Source organism: Callionymus lyra, chromosome 9, assembly GCF_982586985.1.
Source record: "Callionymus lyra chromosome 9, fCalLyr1.hap1.1, whole genome shotgun sequence".
NCBI lineage: Eukaryota > Metazoa > Chordata > Actinopteri > Syngnathiformes > Callionymidae > Callionymus > Callionymus lyra.
In genome coordinates, this window is record NC_141826.1 from 28963825 (window position 1) to 28985817 (window position 21993).

Sequence of the window (21993 nt, forward strand, 5' to 3'; positions counted from 1 at the left end):
AGAGGAGAGATGAGGATAAAAGAGGAGTGAGGAGGAGGAGAAGAGAGGAGTGATGAGGAGGAGAACAGAAGACTGAGGAGGAGGAGAGAGGAGTGATGAGGAGGAGAACAGAAGACTGAGAAGAGGAGAGGAGTGAGGAGGAGGAGGAGGAGGAGGAGGAGGAGGAGGAGGAGGAGGAGGAGGAGGAGTGAGGAGTGATGAGGAGGAGAACAGAAGACTGAGAAGAGGAGAGGAGTGAGGAGGAGGAGGAGGAGAGAGGAGTGATGAGGAGGAGAACAGAAGACTGAGGAGGAGGAGAGAGGAGTGATGAGGAGGAGAACAGAAGACTGAGAAGAGGAGAGGAGTGAGGAGGAGGAGGAGTGAGGAGTGAGGAGTGATGGGTGCCAGGGAGCAGGAGGCAGAGGGAGGTTGAGGGAAGTGAAGGCTTGAGACGAGGATGTTCTCTGACAGGTTGAAGTCTCCTCGGAGCTGACCTGCTCCCTGCTGGGAGTCATGTCTCCTGGAGGAGACGCAGGAGGAGGAGAACGGACTCAATGAACTGTGATTATAGAAACGCTGCACTGAGCAGGAGAAATAAAACTTTAACAGGTTATTTCAAAACTTCTCTGACGCGAGTCGAACATGTTTAGAATCTTTTCTTACTTTTGACGTTTGTTTAGTGATTTCATTGAAAAATATATGATTTAATCTTATTTATAATATTATCTTTATTTATGTAGTATTTACTTGAATCATCGAATAATCTAGTGTTTCTACATGAATTAAAACTTGAAGATGAAAGAAAACATATTTATATTTGAAACAAGAATCAAACACAAACACAAAACATTTTCTTTCAACGTAGTTTTATTGATGAAATAAACATAAACATTCAAACTATAACACGAGTGTTTTCACGTGATTTGATTCGATTCATCAAAACTTCATCTTTTAATACTCGCTGCAGCCAAAACATTACGACCACCTCGACACAATATTCACAAATGATTTAGAAAATCAAAAAACACACTTTGATTTCATGAGGAAAGAACAGAACAGTTGTATCTTAGTGTATGTTAGTGTATCTGCGTGTATCTGCGTGTATCTTAGTGTATCTTAGTGTATGTTAGTGTATCTGCGTGTATCTGCGTGTATCTTAGTGTATCTTAGTGTATGTTAGTGTATCTGAGTGTATCTGAGTATATTCTAATGTATCTTAGTGTATCTGAGTGTATCTAAGTGTATCTGAGTGTATCTGAGTATATTCTAATGTATCTGAGTGTATCTGAGTGTATCTAAGTGTATCTTAGTGTATCTTAGTGTATCTGAGTGTATCTGAGTATATTCTAATGTATCTTAGTGTATCTGAGTGTATCTTAGTGTATCTGAGTGTATCTGAGTATATTCTAATGTATCTTAGTGTATCTTAGTGTATCTAAGTGTATCTTAGTGTATCTTAGTGTATCTGAGTGTATCTGAGTATATTCTAATGTATCTTAGTGTATCTGAGTGTATCTAAGTGTATCTTAGTGTATCTTGGTGTATCTTAGTGTATCTTAGTGTATCTAAGTGTATCTTAGTGTATCTTGGTGTATCTGAGTGTATCTTAGTGTATCTTAGTGTATCTTAGTGTATCTTAGTGTATCTTGGTGTATCTTAGTGTATCTTAGTGTATCTAAGTGTATCTTAGTGTATCTTGGTGTATCTGAGTGTATCTTAGTGTATCTTAGTGTATCTTAGTGTATCTAAGTGTATCTTAGTGTATCTTGGTGTATCTTAGTGTATCTTAGTGTATCTAAGTGTATCTGAGTGTATCTTAGTGTATCTGAGTTTATCTAAGTGTATCTGAGTGTATCTTAGTGTATCTGAGTTTATCTAAGTGTATCTTAGTGTATCTTAGTATCTCAGTGTATCTCAGTGTCTTTAAGTGTATCTCAGTGTATCTTCTAACATGTTACTGACGTGATCTGAAGCTCCTGTACCGTGGACTTCTCTTCACCTGCTGCTTTCAAAATGTATTCATCATTCCTGGTCTGCTTTCATGAGAAGATACTGGATTCAATTACGTCTTCTTTACCAAACAAAGAATTCCAGAACTTGAATCAGGTCAGATGAAGAGGCTGTTGAGAAGACCTTCATGAACCTGGTGTAACAGAGGATGGATCAGGATCAGGATCAGGATCAGGATCAGGATCAGGATGTGTGAAGACCTCAGTGACGTCCCTGAGATGTTGCTGGATCAGGATCAGTGAAGCACGACTCCTGACCTTCACTGTCTCTAAGTCACTGCTGGAATGTTGTTCTCATCTGAAACCTTCAGTTGGACCTGAAACTTCAGAGGAGAAGTAAGTGGACGATTCTTTTCTCAGAGGCTGGAGATGTTAAGAGCAGGAGCAGCACAGTTACGGAGTTCAGTCGGGAGTCAAGGCTTTTAGTGTGGAGGTCACTTTTTGTTCCAACACTCCCCCATGGTCATGAAGTTCAGGTCATGACCAAAAATGCAACATAATGGACATTAGTCTTGTCATGTGTGCAGTGATCAGACCAGAGTGGCTTTTCACTCGGAGCTGGAGACACAAAACCTTTTATAGACTCCAGTCTCAGCAGGAAGACCACGAGGCTGGATTTACACGGATATGAAGATCATCAGGTGTGTGTTCACGTCTACACACACATGTTTGTAATCGTCACATTATTACCTGGATTTTTACTTTGAACAGAGCTGGAGGTTAAACATTGAACAATGAATATGTGTAACTTTGTCCCAGATCTTCGTCACAGAATGAACGACCGAGAGGTTCTTGACCACAGGACACCAGCTCAGGTGCGCCCCCTACTGTGCCGACAGAAACCTTCACTGTCACTGTCGCACTCGAACATTCATGCAGAAGCTTCACTTGAGTTTATCAAACCTTCTCTTTAAGACGTGAATCCACAGGAATAAATGTTTAAAGACTTTTATGTTAGAGTTGATTTACTGTCCTCCAGACAATTACCAACATCAACATCCTGTATTTCAAAATAAGAGTTTGTTGACGAATGATTTCTCAGCTACACTTTGAACTTCACAAATATGTTTTTATTTCAGAAGCATTTTAATCTTTTAGACCCAAATATAAACCAGACGCGTCTATTGTGTGATCGTCGGTGAAGATAGAACAGTTTAGTTGAATCATTGAAAATAGTTTTTATTGTCTCTTCTTCTCTCTGGAGATTTAACACACTTGAAAAGTATTGACACGAGGAAACATCTTCAGTAACATCTTCAGTATCAAACGCTCAAGTTCAAATGTCTTTGGAGAAAAGTTGCATCAGAGAAACTTCAGGATCTGAAAGAACCTCTGAAGGATCTGAAGGATCTAAAGGATCTGAAGGTCACAAAGACGACCTCTGAATCCTTTTTCACACTTTTAAGTTCGACAAAATCCTCCATCATACGTCCACCATTTTGATGATCCACTCACTTTAGACCCGGCCTCCAGCAGACTGGACTGGTGTGAATCACACAATGTCGGATTATAATCTCAGTAAGATTTGATTGACACGATCATGACTTCATGTCAAGAATATAATCAATGACTGACCTTATGGAAGATGAAGGTCACAAGATTCAGTGTTTGGACTAGAAATGACTTCCTGACAGTGTCACTCGACAACAGAACCTTCAGGTGGAAGGTTCTGCTGGCGTGAGTTTCCTCCTCCACTCAGGTGAGAAGCATCTGTGTTTGTCTGCATCACGATCCTGGAGCAAAATGAAAACTTAATTATGTTTGAACTCCTGCTGACGAGCGATCTGTCGCCGCAGACGAACCACCGTGAGCCGACGTCCATGTTTGTGTCGCCGCACGAAGGTGTCGCTCGCGTCTGGCAGGTGTTCGTCCACCGAAGGACCATCATGGACCTCCACACGCTCCTGCGACTCCTCACAACACAAGGTCGCTCCTCACTCCACGAGCAGGACAAACAAACCTCGCTGGATCAACAAAGAAGTCAATTAGAAATGTGTTCGCGGCACATCTTTCTAAACACAGATCACAGCTTGTTGAGATGATTCTCCATCTGTTGGAGGCTGAGGAGGCTGAGGAGGTAAGTAAGTCATTTTTATTTGTATAGAGCTTTTTCAGACCAGGGTCACAAAGCGCTTAAACAATCAAAACAATATTCAATAAAGTATATACTTTAAAGATCAAGATAAAACTGATAACACAAGACTAAGACTTAGACTGCACTTTATGATGCAACAGGAGTTCCAGAAAATCAAGGAAAAGCCTGATCAAATAAAAACGTCTTAAGATGTTTCTTGAAGGAGTCAGTAGATCATCAAAGAGAGAGAAGATTGTTCCAAAGCTTAGGAGCAACAGTCTGGAAGGATTTCTCTCCTCTGGTCCTGAGCCGTGTGCGTGGAACCATCAGTAGATTCTGATCCACAGACCTCAGAGCCCGAGCTGGGGTGTAAGGCTGGATCAGATCAGTGATGGAAGGTCTGACCATGAATAGATCTGAAAGTAAGAACCAGAATTTTAAAGTTGATCCTGAAAGAAACTGGAAGCCAGTGAAGAGTTTTAAGGAGAAATGTGAGTTCTTCTACTAGAGCGGCTCAGAGTTCTGAATCAACTGCAGACGAGACGATCCTTCTTGTTAAGACATGAAAACAAACTGTTACAATAGTCCAGACGAGAAGAAACAAACACATGGATTATAAGATCCAGATCATGTTCCGACAACATTTTCTTAAGTTTAGAGATTTTTCTCAGTTGAAGGAAACAGTTTCTGGTCAGTTTTCTTCAGTGTCGAACAAGAGACATGTCTTTATCAAATACAACACCCAGGTTTCTCAGGCTCAGTTTGACAGACTGACATAAGTCACCCAAGTACTGACTCAACCCTGGAACCTTATCATCAACATTCACTAGAGTTTGACTTTTGTCCACATTTACTGTAGCTTCAAAGTGTTTTCACTCATTGTTTGATTTCTAGTAAACAACTGACTCTGGGGCTCAGTTGGATCAACAGTAGAGCTGGATGTCATCAGCAAAAATGTGATAAGAAACATTAGGAAATCTCTGAATGATATTACCGAGGGGAATCAAGTACAGCAAAAACAATAAAGGACCCAGAACAGAACCTTGAGGGACTCCACACAACAGATCTGCTGATTCAGACCTCATTTGATTGGCAGATACACTAAAACTGCGCCCAGAAAGGTATGATGAGAACCATTGTAACATAGACCGAGACAGTCTTCATCCCTGAGTCTTCTCAGCAGGATCTGGTTCAACTGTTTCAAAGGCTGACGACAGATCCAATAGAACCAGAACATCATGATGTCACTGGACACTTTCAGAAAGACTGTCTCCGTAGAGTGATTTTTACGGAAGCCGGACTGAAACTTCTCATGGATGTCGCTCTGATCCAGGAAAAGCTGCTCAGACACAACCTTCTCCAAGATCTTGGACAAGAATGAAGATTGAAATTACTGAGGTCAGTTGGGTCTAAGCCTGATTTTTTGAGCAGAGGCTCCACAATGGTTTAAATGCATTGGGAAAAACCCCTTTGGAAAGGGAGAGGTTCACCATATTGGTAACCCAGGGGCCAATTACATCAAATACTTTGATAAAAAGCCTACAAGGAAGGACGTCAGCTGAGCAAGAGGAGGGTTTCATCTTGTTCACTAGTGCTGAAATATCACCCAAAGATACAGCAGTGAAGGATGACCAAGAGGAGGAGAGGGGCTCAGAGACAGCAGGGGTTCCAAACAAAGAGGGAGAGAATTTCTCTTTGATCAATTTAATTTTGTCAATGAAAAATCTCAACAATGCATTGCTGTCAGCTTCACAGAAGACAGGCGTGATTTGAGACACAAGAGAATTAATCGTGTCAAACAACACTTTGGGGTTTTTCTTATTTGCTGCTACCAGTTTTCTGATGTAATCAGATCTAGCAGTTTCCACCATCTCACTGTAAGAAGACATCCAATCCCTGAGGTGAAGTCTGTGCACCTCAAGTTTAGTGGACTTCCAGAGACGCTCAGTCTTTCGACAAAGTCTCTTCAGACTCAGGAGATCTTCATTTGTCCAAGGGCACCGTTTTTTCTGAATTTTCAAGTTCGATTTAACAGGTTTGATCCAGTATTTCAACACAATGATCAGTGAAACAGTGAATCAAACTGTCCACGTCTGGGCAGTCATTAAAGGAAAGACGGTCAAACATAGCAGAAAAACTGTCTGCAGTATCAGCTGAGATGACACGTCTATGAGACCTGACTTTCAAAGGCTTAGGTTCAGGGATGAAGTCCAGGTTAAACAAGAGAATGATCAGATGGACATCATGTACAGATACATTAGAAATGTCCAGGCCAGGAGTAAAAACTAAGTCTAAAATGACTTAAAATGACTTAAAAGGAGGGTGAGGAGGGTGAGGAGGAGGATGAGGAGGATGAGGAGGATGAGGAGGGTGAGGAGGGTGAGGAGGATGAGGAGGATGAGGAGGGTGAGGAGGATGAGGAGGATGAGGAGGGTGAGGAGGATGAGGAGGATGAGGAGGGTGAGGAGGAGGATGAGGAGGGTGAGGAGGGTGAGGAGGATGAGGAGGATGAGGAGGATGAGGAGGAGGATGAGGAGGATGAGGAGGGTGAGGAGGGTGAGGAGGGTGAGGAGGATGAGGAGGATGAGGAGGATGAGGAGGATGAGGAGGGTGAGGAGGATGAGGAGGGTGAGGAGGGTGAGGAGGATGAGGAGGATGAGGAGGATGAGGAGGAGGATGAGGAGGATGAGGAGGGTGAGGAGGGTGAGGAGGGTGAGGAGGATGAGGAGGATGAGGAGGATGAGGAGGATGAGGAGGGTGAGGAGGATGAGGAGGATGAGGAGGATGAGGAGGATGAGGAGGGTGAGGAGGATGAGGAGGAGGATGAGGAGGGTGAGGAGGGTGAGGAGGATGAGGAGGATGAGGAGGGTGAGGAGGGTGAAGAGGGTGAGGAGGGTGAGGAGGATGAGGAGGATGAGGAGGGTGAGGAGGATGAGGAGGGTGAGGAGGAGGATGAGGAGGGTGAGGAGGGTGAGGAGGGTGAGGAGGATGAGGAGGGTGAGGAGGATGAGGAGGATGAGGAGGGTGAGGAGGATGAGGAGGATGAGGAGGATGAGGAGGATGAGGAGGGTGAAGAGGGTGAAGAGGGTGAAGAGGGTGAGGAGGGTGAGGAGGATGAGGAGGGTGAGCCTCAAGAACACTGTGTGTAACAGGGTCAGGGAGTTCACGGGGTGACTTGACTGTGGCCCCCCGGGGGTCTCTGAGTGGGGGATGTTCCACTGAGCGGCGAGGACAGGAACAGCGTCTGCCACCATTTGACTCGCACTCTGGGGACAGGAAGTGATGCGTGAGGGAAGAAGGGAAATAATAATGAAATAATAATGTTTGAAGAATTCTTTTGTTGACGTCAACAGAGAAACAGGGATTTAACTGATGAGCAGCCGAGTCGCCGGAAATAACTGGTTATTATCAACATCAACACCAGTTTGAAGTCACAGCTCAATGTGCAACTGGAACAACCAGAAGAAAGAGATTCAAGCTCACACTTTCACCCAAAATAGTTTTAAATATTAATCTTTAATAATCATCTCCTGCAATAGTTTAAGTTGAAACTAGATCATGTTCTATTTTTTTAGGTCACACAGCTGGATCGATGCCAGTGATGTTCACACGCTTGAAGCTGTGATGACACGTCAGGAAGTGATGCTTCAGCAACAGTGAGAGAAAAACAACCTCGATTTGACGTTAAACATTCATGTTCTTCAGCAGCACCGTGTGACTGATCGACCTGGAAATAAAAGAGACGATAAAAGAGACAAATATCAACAAATACCAGGTTAGAATCGATCGATGTTGACAAACACGTTTCTTAGATCTTGGATGTGAATTCAAGGCCGACAACAATCTCCAAGAATTCAAATAAAGATGGCGAGTAATGAGAGTGAAACAGTAATTATCGTTGTTAGCCTGCAGTGATTATAGTGAGAATAAACAATAATTGACCTCATCAATAAAAACTGTTTCTTCTGCTCCATTAAAACTTCTTGAATTTTGTATGAATTCCTAATGTGTGAACAGACTTTAAAACAAAACCTTTTTGTCGTCGTCTTGTTATCATAAAACCATTAAAACCTCAGAAGATGATCATCGACAAGATCCTTTCGGTGGAACTGTGTGTTAGGGTTGTGTGTGTGTGTCTGTGTTGTTGTTGTGTGTGTGTGCCATGGTTGTTGTGTATGTGTGTGTCTGTGTTGTCGTTGTGTGTGCCATGGTTGTTGTGTATGTGTTTGTCTGTGTTGTTGTTGTGTGTTTGTGTGCCATGGTTGTTGTTTAGTGTGTGTGCCATGGTTGTTTAGTGTTTGTGTGCCTTGGTTGTTTAGTGTTTGTGTGCCATGGTTGTTTAGTGTTTGTGTGCCTTGGTTGTTTAGTGTTTGTGTGCCTTGGTTGTTTAGTGTTTGTGTGCCATGGTTGTTTAGTGTTTATGTGCCATGGTTGTTGTGTATGTGTGTGCCATGGTTGTTTAGTGTTTGTGTGCCATGGTTGTTTAGTGTTTGTGTGCCTTGGTTGTTTAGTGTTTGTGTGCCTTGGTTGTTTAGTGTTTGTGTGCCATGGTTGTTTAGTGTTTGTGTGCCATGGTTGTTGTGTATGTGTGTGCCATGGTTGTTTAGTGTTTGTGTGCCATGGTTGTTTAGTGTTTGTGTGCCTTGGTTGTTTAGTGTTTGTGTGCCATGGTTGTTTAGTGTTTGTGTGCCTTGGTTGTTGTGTATGTGTGTATCTGTGTTGTCGTTGTGTGTGCCATGGTTGTTGTGTATGTGTTTGTCTGTGTTGTTGTTGTGTGTTTGTGTGCCATGGTTGTTGTTTAGTGTGTGTGCCATGGTTGTTTAGTGTTTGTGTGCCATGGTTGTTTAGTGTGTGTGCCATGGTTGTTTAGTGTGTGTGCCATGGTTGTTTAGTGTTTGTGTGCCATGGTTGTTTAGTGTGTGTGCCATGGTTCTTCTGTATGTGTGTGTCTGTGTTGTCGTGGTGTGTTAGCGTGTATGACTGTGTGTTGTGTGTGTTTGTGTGTGTGTTTGTGTGCAGTATGTCAGGACAAAGACTGAATGAATCGACACGACAAGGACGACTTGACTTCAGTGGTTGTGAGGTCGTCACTGATCAAGATCCTTTCTTCTCGTTTATAAAAAGACACAAAAGTTACGACGAGGTTTAAATTAATAAATAAATAATGAGCTCGTTTATCTCTTTGTTGAAGTCCAGGTTTGTGTCTTTTGGAGTGTTTTGTGTGTTGTGTGTTGGAACAGACGACACAGATGTTTTCAGAAATGGTTTATACAACAAAGTGGTTATAACGAGCCTCATAGTTACATACGTCATGGAAGTAGATGCATATGTATGTCCTTGAATACAAATCAACTGAAAATGTTACAAATATAAACGTTTTCTTTTCTGGACGAGAAACACATCAGGAAGGAGGACGGCAGGGATATGGCAGCGAGTCACACATCACTGGTTCTCGAGAAGGTCTTTAGTTCCGTCGTCAGGAAGCACTACTTGATACGTCTGAGGAGTTAGTGAACGTCTGGACAAGAATCATGTTCAAGGTAAAGTGACTGCAAACGTATTAAAGCACTCGCTCTCCACATAATCCTTTTTATTTCATATCCCTGCCTCCTTTATACACACTTTTGTATCACACACTTTTATAACACACTTTATATCACACAAGGACATACAATCAGGTTAGTCACGACACAGAGAATCATGGGACGTTTGGCAGTAAAACATCGAAGCTAAACTAGATGAACGAGGGATGAGACGTGAACGTCGGTTCCATCACGTCCAGGTTGAAGGTCTGAAGGTGAAACAATCGTTCTCAGGAGCTTCTACAACGATCACATGTTCTACGTTTACACATCAGCGAGTCTTGATCCAAACAAGGTTCGTACGAAACCTTCGACGGCAACACTTTCAAGAACTCTGCTTCCATCGTGGTTCTCGTTCAGTTCCCACGTCTTTTGAAAACTGATGTTTGTGAAGCTTCAGATCATCAATCGAACGTTTCGACGAGACGATCGTTTTCAAGACTCAGTGATGCGTAAACATTCGTTTGTGTTTCTCTTCTACGATGAATTCAAATATTTCTTCGACGACCTTCAAATGTTGGTCCAACTATCTAGGAGTTTAAACAGGTATTTCCTGACACATATAAAATCATTTGCGTTCAAAAAAATGGCACGTTGTAAAGAGAGTGAAGTAAGAGATGCAGGTAATACACACCTGTTCTTAAGAAGCTCATCTCAAGCCTTTATTCCTGAACCTCATTTCCAGCTATTGTGTTCTTAACCTCATTGTGACTCGAGCTGCTGACGTGTAAAAGGGTTTCTTCTCGAGGCGAGATATGAAAGAGTATAATGTTGGCAGATAACTTTAATATGAAATCCCAGTTTCTTTCACCCGGGATTTGAGCGAACAGGCTTATTTGCAAACAGAGGTTCACGGGAATCATGGAGGAGTAACTTAGTATTCTGGGTAAAGACTGGCTTATGACATTATTGCTGAGGGATTGCAGGACATCTGGAGACGAGACACGGATCATCTGTGGTGGCCTCCGTCGATAACTCTCCACTGCTTGTTGTTAGCAGCATCTGCTTACAGTTTAGGGCAGTCGTGGGACGGCGGCGCCGCCGGCGCCAATATATGGATACGTGGTCCACATTAAAACTGTTTCCGACGCGCTCGGCAAACAAGCAGCAAACATCAGGTGTTTGTTTCACTTTCAAAGCTTCATTTGACGAGCAGCAGCTGTGATGTTGTTCTGCCGCAGACTCTAATAGTCACTTCAGTGTTTTCCCTTCACGCGTCAACAATGCGGCCCTCGGCGCCGACTCAACACCTTCAACGGTCGGATGGGTTTCCTGTGTCGTCGTCCTGGCAGCTCCACGGATGGTCCAGAGGAAAGAAGGGATTTGGTGGAAATATACGAGGACTTCACCGACTCTGAACGTCTGGACTCGACTCAAACCTCCAGGAGACGAGATGGTTCAGGGTTTGACCTTCACCTCTGCAGCGACCGATGCACGAGACGACGACGACATCGTCCCACAATGAGTCGAAGAATCTGAAGCTCGGCGTCGACGGAACCGGATCCGAGCAGAAGTGACGCGAAGATTCACTTTTGATTCAAAGTGATGTTCGTGGATAAGAAGGATCTGTTCAAACACTTCCTGGTTTATAGCGACTAGAACGATATGTAGTTACTGTGAATGTCTCAGTGACCCTTTGAACCCCCTTACTTTGACCCCTGACCCCGCCTGCTCCAGAATACACCTCTCTCGGGCGACCATCGCTCAGGACGGAGCTCCAGGACGACAACGTCATGTTTCTGGTTCTCAACCGACCCTCCGTGACCTCTGACCTCCGGAGTGTGACTCAACATTTTGTGTTGTACAGTCCAAACCTGCCGGGCCAGCTCTGGAACCGTCAGTCCCTCTGAACGTCTGTGGACCAGCACCTGCAGCTATTGTTCCGATGATCTAAAAATAAAGTGGAACGTAAGTTTCCACGCGAGGATCTGTGAGTCACTCTCACAAATATTGCTGCAGACAAGTCCTCGCTCCAGAAGATCCGTGGAGTAAATGATTCATGTGGACGTTGATGGTGAAACATTGAGGAGGAAACACTCGTCATGTGAAGGATTCTTGAGGGGAGAGTCTTGACCCTTGACCTTTGACCCGGCGTCAGGACATTTAAACTCTTTCTAAAACTGAATATAATGGGATTAAGAAGTTTTATCTGACGTCGATGAGAAATGAATCATTTAAAAACGGTTAATTATAGAATTAAAAACATATATAAAATATAATATACAAAAGCACAAACATTGCTTCATTTAAATCTTATTTTTAAACCAGGCAATATTTGCATAATAGCTTCAAAATAAAAATAATCTCAATGTTTCCATGTCTGTGTTAACAAAATAGTTGAAGATTTTCACGGTATAACTAAAATGAAGCTGAAACTGTTTGAGTTACGACCTGTTATGGTCATAGTTATGACCTTTTAGGGTCATAACTATGACCTTTTAGGGTCATAGTTATGACCTTCTATGGTCATAACTGGTCATGACCATTTATGGTCATGGTTGTGTTGCAGGAAGTTGAAAGGATAAAACTCATGAAAGTAATTGTTGACGATGGACGAGTCACAGGGTTCATGCAGGGACGACTGACATATTAAACCGAGTTAAAATGACGAGTCCGTTGACCTCGAGCTGTGACTTTAAATCCAGAAGTTTCTTAAAGTTCATCACAGATTATTGCGATAAAAACACTTTGTTTTCTAACAAACTCAACAGAAACATCTTCTTTTGACCCACAAGTCAAAACAGTTGGAAAAACCTTGATAAAATAAAACCAGCGTGATATTCTGACGGCGCCACCGCGGGTCACGTGACGTCCTCCTCGCCAGCCCTCGCCGAGCATCATGGGTAGGCGCGGCGCTCATCGACCCTGGTGGTTGGGGTTGTGCCGGGAACGAGATCTTTCGAGGACGGCGCGGCGGTTGTCTGTGGAAACAAGGAGGAGCAGAATGAAGACGTGCGACTGGGAAAGAACAAGAAGGAGTCGCTGCATTGATCGCGGCGGCGGCTGCTGCCACTAAATGAAAGTCTCGACGGCGGCGCAGAGAAGAGACGCGAGGAAGAGCAAATCAACATGAAGCAAATCCACGCCGACAGAGAGAGACTCAGCAGGAGGTCTGGAGACGCTGCTGGAGTGGAGGTGCTGCCGTGACCTTATTACGTACTTCGACTGCACTGGACTCCAGGTTTCATCGTGAAGAACTTCATGAAAACACCTTTAGTTTCATCACCAAGTTTCACGCTTTTATGAAACATATTCTTAGTTTGTTTAAAGATTATTACGATATAGAAATGTTTGTGGAAATATTCATATAAATACCAATGAATTCATGATTCAAAGAACATTTCAACATCTTCTCATATATAAATAAAGATGAATTTGTTTAAATAAATGACGATGTTGAATAAAAATTCACTTCTAGAACTGAAATAGTAAATATTAAAATGTTATGTTTTGAAGTAGTTTTTACACTAAATCAACATTTCTTTAGCCTTTATATAGACCTATGAGAGGAGAAATAAATTCATAAACATATAACATTAAAAAACTGTTACTTTTCTTGCCCTGAGCTCACAAAACCACCTCTTGCCTCTGAGCAAACATTGTTGGGAATATTCAGCTGAAAGAAGCAGATTTTAAAAAGATATTTTGTGCAAACGCTTCCATGGCTTCGACACAACAAACACGGCGTCGTCCAAGACTCTCCGGTCACACAGCTTGGGTGCAGCGAGCAGGTGGCAGGTCCTGCTGGAGCGAGCGTCGCTGCCACCGCCGCAGGAAAACTGCCCAAGATCTCGACACCTTCACGACTCGACGGCAGCTGCCAGAGCCAGGAGTCGCTTCACTCGTCCATCACGTCAGGTAACGAGTGGCGCGAGCGTCGACTGGAGCAGGAGCTCTGAGCCTCCTGACGCTTGGACAGTGAGCAACATGCAGATGGTGCTCAGGAGGAGACGCCAGCGGGAGGACAAGGAACCGAGTGGAAACATTTTCACTTCTTTCTCCTCCTCCTTTATTTCCACCTGTTTCACACCAAGATCCCTTCGATAGTCGCTGACGCTCATATGATCGATGGAAGCTAAAGATTCCAAACATGAGACAAGAACACGTCGAGACACGACCACGACATGTTGCTTCCATCTCTGAAGAGAGAACGTCCACAAAACTCTACCTTTTACACTGTTTTTGCTTTAACTGCAGGATACTTGAGTCTCGTTCATCCAGAGTTGAATCAAAGTGACTCAAACTTCTTTCTTCGAGCTCATATTGAGTTAACAAGTCAGTTTTACACGGAAATACATTTACAATCAAATCATTGTAAGTTTATGAACAAATCAACCTTTTTCACTTGATTTTCTTCCTCTGGTTCTAGAGCGAAAACACTGAACTTTGACCAAAGATTGTTGATGTTCTCAAGAGGAGACCTTCAACCATAAGTTTGGTTCCTGGTCACTGAGACACAACAACAACCGACACTTGAAGGATCACAACACAAGTCATGAATCTCACATCAGAGGATCTTTGAACCGAGAGTCGTTAGATTTCCAAGACTTTTCTGTTTCCACCTCCAGGTGCATAAAAAATATGAAAACAAATATGTTGTTTTCCCCTCAAGACTAGAGATTACATTCAAAAGTGCTGCGTCATCAAAGCTCACTTTAACATCCGTAAAAGATTTGAATCAAACCAAAGTGACTTAAACAATTAATAGTTATTAAAAGTGTAGAAAACTATGAATAATTTCAGTCGTGAATCTAGTGCCTGAAGAAACTGAAAGGTTTCTCTTGATTTGCATTTTTTAGGAGAAAACAGTGACGACTTTACTTGATTTGAAAGAGCAGCAGAGAATGATTGTCAAGAGACTATTGTGATGCTTTTACTTCTTATCTTGTGAGATTCATTTCAGCATCACAAGGAAGATAAAACTTCTTTTGTTCCACCAGTGTTGAAACCACCTATTGTCGTGAAAACTGAAGCGTCTCCAGCCTCAGTGCAACAGTTATTGTGAATTAAGAAAAAGTAAATTAGAGAGAAGCTGTTGTTGGGTTTTTAAGTCCTTTAAGTAATAAGTAATAAAGTAATAAAGGAAATGAATGCAACATCCGTCTCTGAGCCACTGCTGTAGCTTCGATGGTCATATTTCCATAAAGACTTTTCTGTTTCCATCTCCAGGTGCATAAAAGTCCATCTCCCTCCATCGATCCATCACAACAGCTGAACAAACGGCCGCTGACGCAGAAACGCTTCGACTGATGAATCGGACGCTTCGAGCTCGTCGTCGCGGAAATAGAGGAAAGAAAATTGCGAGTCAGGAAAGGAAGGATTGATTGTAAATAAAAAAAAGTGTTGACGGCTTCTTCACACGCGTGTCCCAGAGGTGACGTCTTCACGACACCGACGAGACTCGCAGGCTTTAGCAGGTATTCACTTCCAGCTGGAGATGTTGGCACTTAATTAAATACGCCTGCCACTGTTCTGACGGCGCAGGAGCGAGTGGGCAGATGGCGGGAAGACGATCACACGCCGAGTTTAGCTGTAAGTTTGTCTCTAATGCACACACCAGAGGAAACACTCTCCCGGGTCTTAAAGTCTTAGAGAGGAATGTTGAGAAGTAACAGCATGTTGCTCAGGGAATCAAACCCTCCTCATCCTCCTCCGTGTGTACTTGTCAAACACTGGGGATTACATCCCAGCCAGCCAGGAGCAGACGCGGCTCCGAGGACAGAACCCATGTTTCCTCACTCGTTTGAAATTCAACACCATGTTGAGGAGGAAAAGGAAGAGTTTATGGGATTCAAGCCTCAGGTTAGAAGATTGTAGCGTCGTTATCAGGCGTCCTTAGAGAACATCCTGAATAAAGCTTTCATTTTAGAAACTCTGAGTTGATTTATTTTAATATACACTTTTTATATTCTCACATTAAACCCTCAGATTTATTTTCTTCCATTTAAAACAATATAAAAATGTAACGACTTAAACTTCCTGTAATTCAATGTATATGTTGTTTTCCCCTCAAGACTAGAGATTACATTCAAAAGTGCTGCGTCATCAAAGCTCACTTTAACATCCGTAACAGATTTGAATCAAACCAAAGTGACTTAAACAATTAATAGTTATTAAAAGTGTAGAAAAGATGAATAATTTCAGTCGTGAATCTCTTGCCTGAAGAAACTGAAATGTTTCTCTTGATTTGCATTTTTCAGGAGCAAACGACTGTCGTCGTTACTCGTCTTCACTGCCATGATTGGAAAGAGCAGCAGAGAATGATTGTCAAGAGACTATTGTGATGCTTTTACTTCTTATCTTGTGAGATTCATTTCAGCATCACAAGGAAGATAAAACTTCTTTTGTTCCACCAGTGTTGAAACCACCTATTGTCGTGAAAACTGAAGCGTCTCCAGCCTCAGTGCAACAGTTATTGTGAATTAAGAAAAAGTAAATTAGAGAGAAGCTGTTGTTGGGTTTTTAAGTCCTTTAAGTAATAAGTAATAAAGTAATAAAGGAAATGAATGCAACATCCGTCTCTGAGCCACTGCTGTAGCTTCGATGGTCATGTGATCAGAAGGTTGAAGGATTGAAGTAGAATTTTGAGAATATTGAGAAACAACTTTAAAACCAAGTCAACTTTTCATGGAAGGAATCGTTCACAACTTTTAGGTTTAAATCAAGACGTTGAATCCAAAACATCTAATATGCAACGACAAGAATCTGTGAACATGCGAAGGTTAGTTCAAGTTTAAACAAAATCTCTCTTTATATATTTATCAATAATATCGATATATTATCAATATATTATCAATATATTATCAATATATTATATAGTATATCGTCGATCCTGGTCGAGGATGTTTCTGACGCAGCGACACAACATGTGAAAGATCTTAGTAAGTAAGTAAGTAAGTCATTTTTATTTATAGAGCTTTTCCAGACCAGGGTCACAAAGCACTTAAACAATCAAAACAATATTCATATTCAAGATAAAACTGATAACACAACAGGAGTTCTAGATCACCTCGAGATGGAAACAAGTCGTTAAATAATGGTTTAATGCTAATAGCATCTTTAGCTCATTAGCTTCCGCTGCAGCCTTTGAGAAGCAGCTGTCAATCATCTCACGAACCGCGTACGACTTGAGGAAGAACCTGCTGGCGTCGCAGCCTCAGAAGACTGGAAGGCTGTGTTTACTAAAGACCATCTGGAGCACGTCAGACCGAGGTCAGCAGCGACTCGCGGCTCCTGAACGTAACAAGGTCAGCTCGACATCATCAGCAGCAAGAGTTTGTAAATGACGCCGGAATGTAAATGTTGTGTCAGTCAAGCCTGGAGACGTCCTCGCAGGAGAGTCACCCTCGCGCCTCGTGTCGTCTCCACTGACACTGAGCTCGGCTGACGAACGTCTATCGCCGCCTTCATCTGCTGCACCTCTGAAGCTCCGACGCTCCGGCGCAGGAACCTCAGAGATTTGCAAGAGGAAGCAATAGAAGCTCTTTCTGCTGAAGGTCCTGGAGTCGTGGAGATGCAGTCGTGACACCGATGTCGCCGACGAGTGCAGACGGAAGAGAGACTTGTTTTTTGAGCCATTTTTGGAAGAAGTAGTCGATCCACAGAACAGAAGATCCTGAAGCTAAATATTACTTTATTAAACTCTTATCTAAAGTTTTCATCGTCTGTGACTCGACAACAAACTTCACTTCCTTGTTGACGACACTTTTCTTTCTGCTCGATTGAACAAGTTTCTGAGTCGACGTGAGGTTTGAAGCAGAGACTCGAGAACATCTCTGACAGAACGAGTCTAATGTTGGTGAAGCTTCATCAAACTGTTGCATCAAGAGGTCAGTAGGTGGCGCCGGCAGTTACAAATGTTGTGATGTTTCAATATTAGTTGAAACCAGTCGATGATAGAGCAGAGAGCGACACCTAGAGGACGTCACCAGAATGAACGTGACCGAACCTCTTGTTTTTGTTATTATTTATGAATATCAAGACGTCACTGGAGACGCAGAAGAAAAGTAGAAACAAACGATAGTGACTTAAAAAGAAGCAAAAGATTTTATCGAGATTAAAGGAAAACAATCCCGTCAATCCAACAACCAATCAAAGGAACTCTGGTAGAAACTGGATGAACCAGAAGTTAAGACGACGACACTGTCAACAGCTGAGGAGTCACTGGAACAATAACAATCGTGTAATAAGAAGTAATTCATAAGAATCTCATCATATTCATGTCATTCTACGTCTCTGTGTTTCTGCCTTAAATTAAAGTTCAATTCTGATATTATTTACATCTTCTTACTTGTTATTAAAACATTGATTTTACTTCTTGAAAACTAAATATACAGTGAATCTAAGTGAATAAAACATGAGCTTAAGTGATGATTTTAAAGAAAGCACTTTCAAGTTGAGGAAACAAGGGGTATCAGGTGTATTTTGCTGACTCTGAATCAACCAAACCTTCTGTCGACCAATTAGAGAATCCATATGTTGTCGAATCCAAACGGACGAAGATCAAAGTCGTTCTGAAGCGGTTTATTATGGAAGCGAGAGGTAGATATAGAAGCTCCGCGGATTGTTTGTCTTCACGGACGCGTCACGAGGAGGCGACAGGAAGTGAGCGGGGGTTGAGATCCTGTCATGTGTTGTGGCGCCGACACAGCAGGAGGTCCAGGCGATCACGAGGGAAACGCCTCAGAAGGCCTCGATAAACAGGCTGCGGCGAGAAAGACGCTCTGAGCGTCAGCAGTAAACACTTCAGCTTCATCATCAACATGATGTTCACCAGAGAGGAGCTCAGAATATAATGTCTCTCCGACGACCAAAGATGGTCAGAAGGAAGTGACTCTGAGATCGATGATGATGAGGAAGATGAAGATGAAGATGATGATGATGATGATGATGATGAAGATGATGATGAAGATGAAGATGAAGATGATGATGATGATGATGATGATAAAGATGATAATGATGATGATGAAGATGATGATAAAGATGATGAAGATGAAGAAGATGATGCTGATGATGATAAAGATGATGAAGAAGAAGATGAAGATGATGAAGATGAAGATGAAGGTCATAACAAAGAGCATCTGACAGGCTGTTCTTTCAAACACTGACAGATCAGATCCAGAACGAAACCCAGTGAACAACGACTTTCTCTCTTTCAAGTTCTTACTTCCTCTGACAAACACTGCTGTCTCTCCAGAGCTTTGTTTCCACGAGTCCATCTTTTTCTGCTTTTATTTGCTCTCGGCTCTAATAAAGCAGTTTCTGCAGCAACAACTGAGACGTTTGACCGTCATTTAAGCAGGAAACAGCTTCATGGCCAGAGAAGAAAACCTTCTTCATCCATTTACACCTTTTTTACGTTCATACGTTGATTGTTTATGAAATTACATAATAAATGAAACATCTTATAGGATATTATTATGTTATTATTTCTCCATCATCATCTACTTTTCCTTTAATTCTTCAAATAGTAATAATCATGTTTTTTTTGTACAAAATATTGTTGCTTTAAGTTGAAATGTTAAATGTTCTTCCTAAAACTGCTGCAACATTAACACAGTTATGGTTGAATATTAATATCAAATTAAAAGAGAAATAAAAACGGTTAAGAAATCACATGTGAAGGTTCATATTTATGCAAAAAAAACGATGTTTAAACTAAAATATAAAACTGTGTATAAAAAAATGGAATTCTTGGGATTAAAATACATTTAACATTAATTCACTTGCATTTGAATCAAATGGACTTAAATGTCCAGATATTGTGTGTTTTCTAAACATTGACTGAGAAACAGATGAAGTTTTAATTTTAAATCTGATGCTCGTGTGACTATAAGACTCGGGTCATGATTCTGGTCCAGACCTGGTCCAGACCTGGTCCAGACCTGGTCCAGACCTGGTCCAGACCTGGTCCAGACCTGGTCCAGACCTGGTCAAGACCTGGTCCAGACCTGGTCCAGACCTGGTCCAGACCTGGTCCAGACCTGGTCCAGACCTGGTCCAGACCTGGTCCAGACCTGGTCCAGACGTTCAGGCTCTTGGAGACTCGGATCCCACAGGAGTGTTTATCTGAAGAGGCTCTGAAAGGGTCGAGCGCCCGGAGCTTCAGACGCCCTCATGACTCCATGTTTCACCAGGACGACCCGGAACCAGAATGTGGCCGAGATAAGATAAGGTAAAAAAAGATAGATACAGACAAGATTCCCCAGAAGAGCTGGAAATAGGATCTCGTTGAGGGAGACACAGGTGACAGTAGTTCTGGTGAAACAGACTCGTGACGACGACCACGAGGCTGATCCTCGGCACAGATGGTGGCACGAGTGCAGGAGGCAGTAATCCATGGATGCAGACTCGTGCCTCAGGGAAGCAGCCACTGATCCTACAAGACTGATTGGGCCGCGGCTGGAGGTCGGACTCCCCGACTGAGGTGACATGAGGGTCTGCTCTGCTCCACTGAGGCTTGATATGAACAGGCAGGAGCTGACCTGCTTTTTTAGGAGCTCTATGGAGTTCAGCAGCACACCTCGAAAACTTCATCGTATTTTAAATATAAAATCTTCATCCTTCCATGTTCCGTGCTTTTCTATCGCGAACATCAGCGTCTTCTGCGTCCTGATTGGTCGAGAGACTCCACTGTGTCTTTGATTCCCGATCGCTTTCAATTTAAAGGGAGTTTTGCTTCACAGTTTCTTTCTTCATCCTCTTTGTTGGATTGATTTCTCCTCACGTCCACTAATCGCTCGACACCTGCTGCTGACGCACAGATGAAAACTGGAGCTCAAGTCTTGTCGGACATGAAGGAGAAGCTTCAGGGCTGGAGATCACCAGGAAATATCTCTGGATTTTTAAACAGACGATCAGAGGAACATCCTCTACAAAGGTAATCGTTGAGGTTCTTCAGCAAATGAGAGAATGTGGAAACTAAAGAGAAGGATTTGTTCACGTATAGAAAGATATTGAAAAACCTTCGATGTTTCTATAAATGATCTGAAGGCGCGTCTGAAGGACCTCGTTTGATCAGATGGATGGTAAACGGTGATTAAATGATTAGAGAGTGTTTGTGTGTCGTTGTGTTGTTACACGTGTGTTATCAGACGAAGGGTCGCCGACACAGAAGATCGCAGGTGTTCCAGTGACGCTCCGTCAAACACTTGATTGACAGGTGCAGATGAGATGCCGGACAAATGGAGGCTGAGACGCTGTTTGACGGACAGATGGAAGCGTAAATGGAAGGTTTGGCAGCAGGAGAAGGTAAACATCTGATGGATCACCAGACAAAGTGTGTGAGTCCGAAGAGACAACAGCAGAGAAACACAGATGGATGTGTTGATACAGCCAGAGGTGCGACCGATCGATACATTCTTTTATTCTATTTGGTCCAGAACTGGAGGCTCGACGCCGACGAAGACACAGGAGCGAAGGAGACGATCAGATCCAATCTTCACCTTCATCAGTGGCTTCGTGTTCAGCCGTTCATTCAGAAGACGCTTCATTATGGAGAACATGGACCTGAAGTCACAGAAGCTGCTTCGGATCTTCAAGGTACATTGTTTTGTTTGAATCAATGAACAGAAATGTTGTTGTTTTTTCATTTAAATGTGGACAGAAGGTTGAAGGTTTGATTCCTGCTTGAGTCAATACTTCTCTGAAGATTTTGTATCTTCTGCGTGTTTCCTTCAAACTCTGGTTCTCAAAAACAAACGATGATTGAGACTCTAAACTGTCTGCAGTTGGTAGTTTGTGTGTGTGTGTGTGTGTGTGTGTGTGTGTGTCTGTTTGTGTGTGTGTGTGTGTGTGTGTGTGTGTGTGTGTGTGTGTGTCTGTTTGTGTGTGTGTGTGTGTGTGTGTGTGTGTGTGTGTGTGTGTGTGTGTGTGTGTGTGTGTGTGTGTGTGTGTGTGAAGGGTTGTGTGTCCTGCCTCTCACCCCAACTAGCTGGGACAAACTCCATCCCCTGTGGCAGAGAATGAACGGACACTAGACCAGACTTCTATAGCCAGACACAGTTGAACTATGAGGTGATTTTCATCCCAGATATCAGTCAAAAGCTCTGGTTTTACAAAACACTTTATATAAGAGGTTTTGACACAATATTAATTTATGACTCAAAGTAATTGTTGCTGCACTTTTGCTGCTAGAATTCATCCTCAACATTCATTCATCGATTGTCTCGTCAGAGAATGAAACACTCACTGTGGGAGGGAACCAGCTTCAACCTGGAAGTGAACCCACAACCTTCCTGCAGTCACACTGACCGCCGGCGTGACCCGCCATCAAAACAAATGCTTAAGTCTCCGCAGATCCATGCAGAGAAGAAGCATCTCTTCCATGAGTCTGAGCTGAAGGACACAA

General features: G+C 42.7%; 1 protein-coding gene across 8 annotated transcripts in view; it reads right to left on the reverse strand.

Annotated features, from left to right (window-relative positions):
- Positions 1-9314: 9314 nt before the first annotated feature.
- The window catches only part of diaph2 (diaphanous-related formin 2), a 289859-nt gene continuing 277180 nt past the window's right edge, over positions 9315-21993 (reverse strand). For 6 of the 8 annotated variants that reach the window (XM_087799075.1, XM_087799074.1, XM_087799076.1 and 3 more), the window contains one exon: positions 9315-12565. In XM_087799075.1, the coding sequence (XP_087655201.1) occupies positions 12501-12565 (65 nt within the window). In that variant the 3' untranslated portion in view covers positions 9315-12500. The remainder of the gene's footprint in view (positions 12566-21993) is intronic. The other 2 variants (XR_015712824.1, XR_015712823.1) reach the window with 2 other exon arrangements.